We start from the raw sequence: 6,000 nt of genomic DNA on the forward strand, positions 1-6,000 counted from the left end.
GACTTCTAGCTTGTCTAGTAGAACCTTGCTACAAACTCGTGTTATTTTTTCAGTTTATATGAATATTCTAATTGTCTGAATATTTTGTAAGACTACTGTTGACACTTAGGAACCTGTTAAAGATGTTCTTAGGTTAGGAATTCTAGCACTATCCCTCTTAGGCATGGTGTCTTTGTGGTAGCAGTGCTAGTGATGCTGTTTCTATTCGAGTTATATCACCTGATTTTCTTATTACTTATGGCATATGAGAACACTAGCATGCGATTTACTGAAATGGTAGGGTGCTTGGCCTGGCTTTTAGTCTTTACTCTTTAAGTTAGAAATGATTCTCATAAGCTTGATTAAAAGTAACTAGCCTCATCACTTGTGCTTCGCATGTGCGATGATGCTTTTCATTTTTTATTTTTTGGGTCCACACGTTTTACTCATGGGAGCTTTATTTTATTTTTTATTTTAAGAAGAAGTTGTATTAGTACTTGACTACTAATGCGAGAGAGAAATGTGGAGGTGGGATAAAAACAGTTCAGTGATAAAAAAAATGGTACGTTTGTGGAAAAAGGAAAAAACAATTTTATTTTTTATTTTTTCTAAAAGAAGAAGTTGTATTAGTACTTGACAACAAACGTGAGAGAGAAATGTGGAGCTGGGAGAAAAAACTTTTTATTTTTTATTTTTTTTTAAGTTGGCCAAAAATTGGGTGGTTTTGAAGTACTAATTTTACATGTCTAACCCTATGATTTAAGCCTTAGAAACAGATGAATTTGAGGGTATTTTGGGCATCTAAATAGACGATCCCAAACAGGGCAATATCTATAAATAGTACTATAGATACGTGTTAGGTGTGTAAGTACCAAGCTAAATGGATAAATCTAGCAGCCTCAAAATATTTTTTTTTACAGAAGGATTGGCATGTAATTTAGTGACTCTGTGAAAGAGATACAATTGAATGGGCTTTTGGTTTTGGTTGATGATGGTGATGTCCAGGGCTATCCATGGGTCGAGTCGAGTTGGCAAAATCAACCCATGCCCATTTTCCCACGCAAACCCACCAACTAAAATATGGCCTAAACCCACCCAATTATTAATTGGGTTAAATGGGTAGTAACCCAATTAGACCCAATTATAACTAACGTTAATTGGGTTTTAACTAGGTACCCAATTAAGCCTAAATATCATTTCTACAAATCACCAAACTCTAAAGTACCTCAAAACCACTAAAAAGACCAAAATACCCATAAAACCTCCAAAATTACCAAAATACATCCTAAACCTAAAAATGAAATAAATACCCCCCGAAATCTTAAAATGACCGAAATACCCCCTAAATCTAAAAAATGACCAAAATACCTCTAAAACATTAAAATGACCAAAATACTCCCTAAACCCGTCAAATGACCGAAATACCCTCAAAACCTAAAAAAAAACCAAAGTACCCCCCTAAACCTAAAAATTGAACGAAATACCTCTAAAACCCAAAAATGACCAAAATACCCCCGGAACCTAAAAAACGGTCAAAATTCTATTGAAACCTAAAATTTTGCTCATTTTGTTTTTGTTTACTTACCCGATTGTGTACTAAATTGGATTGGTAGTAGATGCTTAACAATATTGGTGGACAATATTACTTAAGAACAAAAAGCATTTAGGAAGAGTTGAATAAATTTTTTTATTTTTATTAAGAATGATCTCAATTGCAATAATAGAACAATTACTATCTACAACAACACTACAGATCATAGCAGATTTCAACAAAAGGCAGAACTTAAACAACTCAAAAAATAACTAAAAAAATTCCCCAGTTTCATTTAAATAAAGAAAAAGGGAACATGTTAGATGGGATTCTATTTAGAATAGAACTCCGATAACGTATCTGCAAATTGTATTTGTTCATTCTACATTAGTTTTAACAGCTTGGGAAGCATTTCATTAATTTTTATTGGCACAAGCAGGAGGGTTCAGCTTGCCCGAAACTGCAGGCTGGACGTTAGTACAAGTGGAAGTAGCAGATCCTCCACTTCCCTTGTACGTGAGATCAATGTCAGAAAGCACCACTTGTTGGCATGGTACACTCTTACTGCAAATAAGATTCACAGCTTCCTTTGTCGAAGAACTGCCACTAATTTTCTTGAAGCTAACATTGCTGATCTTAACTTTAGAGGGAGACTGAAAACAAAACAAAAAAGCGCACCCAAGAATTCGATATTAGTAGTTTTACTTTTTTTTAACATCAAAATTTGTGTATATATTTGTGATGTTTATAATAACCTGGTTTGAGCATTGACTGTTTGGGCAGTAGTTTTGATCAATGATGATAGGATTGGCAACATTGTTCATGACAACATCCTCGAAATGTATATCAGTAGCAGCTCCAGAAGAGGAAGCAGGCCATGTTTTGATTCTAACACCATTATCTGTATTGCTGAGTGTGGCACCAGTAACTCTGATTCCTGAAACAGGTTCTTCGTTTTGGTACTTTCCAAGACTTCCAACACTGATACCATGGCCAGGTCCACAAGTTACTTGGTTAACAGTAATATCTTGGGCTCCAGCACCAAAGGAGATGCAATCATCACCTGTTCCAATATTGGCATTGGTAATGGTGATCTGAGATGAATGTCCCACGTGGATTCCATCGGTGTTGGGGCTATTTGCGGGTGCAGTTATGGTAACATGTTGGAATTGCAACTTCGTGCATTGCAAAAGGTTGATGTGGAAATATTTGCTGTCCTTCGATGTAATGTCTTGGACTATTGAATTTGTGACTTTATCGAACCTTATATTCTGTTCATGTTTACAAGTTAGATAAATTAAAATGCTAAATATGAGCGCAAGAGTTTCATTTTAATTAGTAAAATGGTAACGATTCTTCGAATTATACAAAAATATATAATAAAAAAATTGTTTGGAAACGAACGTGATCATTAAATCAATATAAAAAAAAAATGGTAAAGTTGTAGCAAATATTATTACATAAAAACTTACAAACTAATGTTTCTGTGAACGTGGTTGGTAGTACTTCAATAATATTATATTATATAAACAATTCTTCAGAGACCACAAGCTTTGTCAAAAGATTACATGTGCGATTGTGATTGGTGAATTATTGTTTTTATATTTAACCATTGTTTTTTCTATATCGCTTTTAGTCGCACATGTTAGTGTTGTGGCACAAAAAGTACTCCATAAACTTTCTCATATAAAAATTTTAAAATTAATTCTTTTTTGAGTTGTGACACATCACTATACAAAACTTGTCAAATTATTAGTAAAACATCATTTAACATATAAATGTTTGAATTTTTTTTTTAACGGGTAAATTTTGTAAAGTTGTAGTGTCTATGTATATCTAATAGAAAATGATGGAATATAAATGCTAATTAATTAAGATTGAAATCTTACAATAGGAAGTACGTTGCAGTTTTTGTCTTTGTCACACTTATTTTTTTGCCATGCATGTTGTCCTTTGCCATCAAAAACTCCACCACCTGACACAGTGAGACCGTCGATACGTTCAAAAACAACCCAACCATCTTTACCGTTGAGGGAGGCAACATCTAATGGGGCTTGTAGGGTTCCCTGAAGGTTAAACTCAATTGCACCTTTGCATGGACCCAACAAATTCACAAAACCTAGTTTGTATACCCCTGCTGAAATCACAACTTTACTTCCTGCTACTGCGCACGCAGCTTTCCAAGCTTTTGTCAAAGCCTAAACACATTGTAAAAAGAGAAAAAAAGAAAATCAAGATCAGTATATAATAATCATTTTGCATGTTAATGTTTTATCATTTGGTCATGACATCAATCCGTTTCTAGTGTAAACGGAGTTTGAACCTAAGTTCTCTTGTTAAAGTTAAAAGGCTTTACTAGTGATGTTAACTGGAACACACTCTTCTTGTCAATTGCGTATTTATACCTGGGTTATATCAACATTAGGTTGTGCTCCATATGATTTAACATCAAAGACCTGCTGGGCTTTGGTGGATGCCAACACCAATAGCAACAAAATTGTTGCAATGCTTAAATTCTTTCCCATCTTATTGTTCTTTATTTTCTTTCTATTACCAGTTTGTTGTACGAAATGATGGTAACCCCATTTGGTTTGAAGCTATTTATACTTCAATACCTGAATTCCACACCATTGAAACTACTCAACTAATATTAACTAATTTAAGGTTGCCAAGAACTCTCCTGTATATACTTCAACTTCTGTACTATTATTAGTTTTTGTGCTTTCTCCTCCACTAATTAATTGTCATTTGTTATTGTATAAGGTAAGATTATTTTACTTTTGTATATCATCTTAACTTCTTTGCTTTAAATGGCACGCTGTTAGCAACCTGAAATATGTTCATTTTATCATGTAAGCAAAGTGAATACTTCCGTTAGTAAGGGGGCAAAAGTCTAGTAAAATCTACCAAAATTGTCCAAAATTAGCATAGGCAGCATGGTTGTCTAAGCTTTACAATAGCAAATTATGAAACCCACCAACATTTTGCTCATTTATTAGTTTTCGAGGTATTTTGGTAAATTTATTTGTTTTTTTGGGGGGGGGGGTATTTCTATCATTTTTTAGGTTTTGAGATGTATTTATGTCATTTTTTTGGTTTAGGGGGGATGTTTTGTTCCATTTTTAGGTTTTAGGGTTATTTTGGTCATTTTTTAAGTTTTGAGGGTATTTTGGTAATTTTAAGTGGTGTTTTTTTAGCATATTTGGTCTTTCTTTAGGTTTGGAGGGTATTTTGGAAATTTTAAAGGATTTTAGGAGTACTTTAGTCATTTTCAAGTTTGAGGGGCATTTTGGTAAACAAGATTATTAGGTAATTGGGTGGGTTGGGGTTTACCCATAATAATTAGTTTAGGTTGGGATTGGGTTAGATGTAATTAGTTATATGGGTACTAAATGAGTAAATGAGTTTTAACCAAACCAACAGCCCTCCCCAAACCTACCCATTTGATACCCCTAGTATTGGGGATGAACCACCGCTTAACTTGATTTGATTGGGTGAATGGGTTAGGGATCAGGTGGGGTTTACACCACGTCCTTATCAAATTCGGAATCATGTGATAAATGACGCGCACCAAAGTTTACGTGGCTAATAAAATAATAACAAATTTGTTTTAATAAACATTAAAAAAAAAAAAAAAAAAAATCCGAATATGGTAAGGATAGGGGTGTAATACCCATGTTTTACACCATCTAATAAGAGATTGAATACATCCTACCACATCGAATAGCATCTCAATAAACTCCCAATTTGGTTGGATTTTCAAAATGGGTATCAGAATTGGTTGGGTGTGGTTGTGTTTATTTTTTAATATGTAATAAGATGATGTGGTGGTATTTTGGGATAAAAGGTATAAAACTTCAGTTTTATAACACATCTTTACAGATTTAATCTCTAAAAAAAATGTCACATCATGGTTTTTTTCTTAAATCTTATTTTCTTTTCTCTCACTTTCTTAGCAACCAAACACAAAGAAAATCTCTTAGTCATTTATTTTCTCTCAAACTCAAGAACAAAAAGTACTAAGCTCAACTTCCAACAAGCTATTGGAGTTGTGATTTTAAGTCGAAGACTTAGCCCTTTTAGGCTGAGAATCAAATTCTGAGTAAGGTTTTACTATCAGAAAATAAGAAAACAAAAAATGATGCAATTGAATAAAGTTTCTCTCCAAACTAGTTTGGAGAGAAACTCTTCAAACTTCTTATATATCTCTTTTTTGGGTGTGAATTTTGAAAATCTAACCGTTGAATTTCATGTTCCTTATGTTCTTAACATGCATATCAAATTGAATGTTATTTACTATTTGATCAATCAACCAATTTTTATACAAAATTTTAGATCACAAAAACTTGAAATTTTAACATTTGTTTGATGACATAGTAATTAATCTTTGATTTTCTTGAAATTTTGTAAGCATGAAGGATATAATAAGAACATGCAACCAATGGTTAGATTTTCAAAATTCACACTCAATATAGAGATATATGAGTACT

At 33.1% G+C, this 6,000-nt stretch overlaps 1 protein-coding gene across 1 annotated transcript; it reads right to left on the bottom strand.

Moving 5' to 3' along the window:
* Nucleotides 1-1,926: 1,926 nt before the first annotated feature.
* On the bottom strand, nucleotides 1,927-4,035 carry LOC115980943 (exopolygalacturonase-like). Its single transcript, XM_031103135.1, has 4 exons — nucleotides 3,916-4,035; nucleotides 3,400-3,708; nucleotides 2,266-2,781; nucleotides 1,927-2,163 (listed from the first exon to the last, which is right to left on the bottom strand). The coding sequence occupies exons 1-4, from the start codon at nucleotides 4,033-4,035 to the stop codon at nucleotides 1,927-1,929; spliced, it is 1,182 nt and encodes a 393-aa protein (XP_030958995.1).
* Nucleotides 4,036-6,000: the final 1,965 nt, after the last annotated feature.

This window comes from Quercus lobata, chromosome 3 (assembly GCF_001633185.2).
Source record: "Quercus lobata isolate SW786 chromosome 3, ValleyOak3.0 Primary Assembly, whole genome shotgun sequence".
Lineage (NCBI taxonomy): Eukaryota > Viridiplantae > Streptophyta > Magnoliopsida > Fagales > Fagaceae > Quercus > Quercus lobata.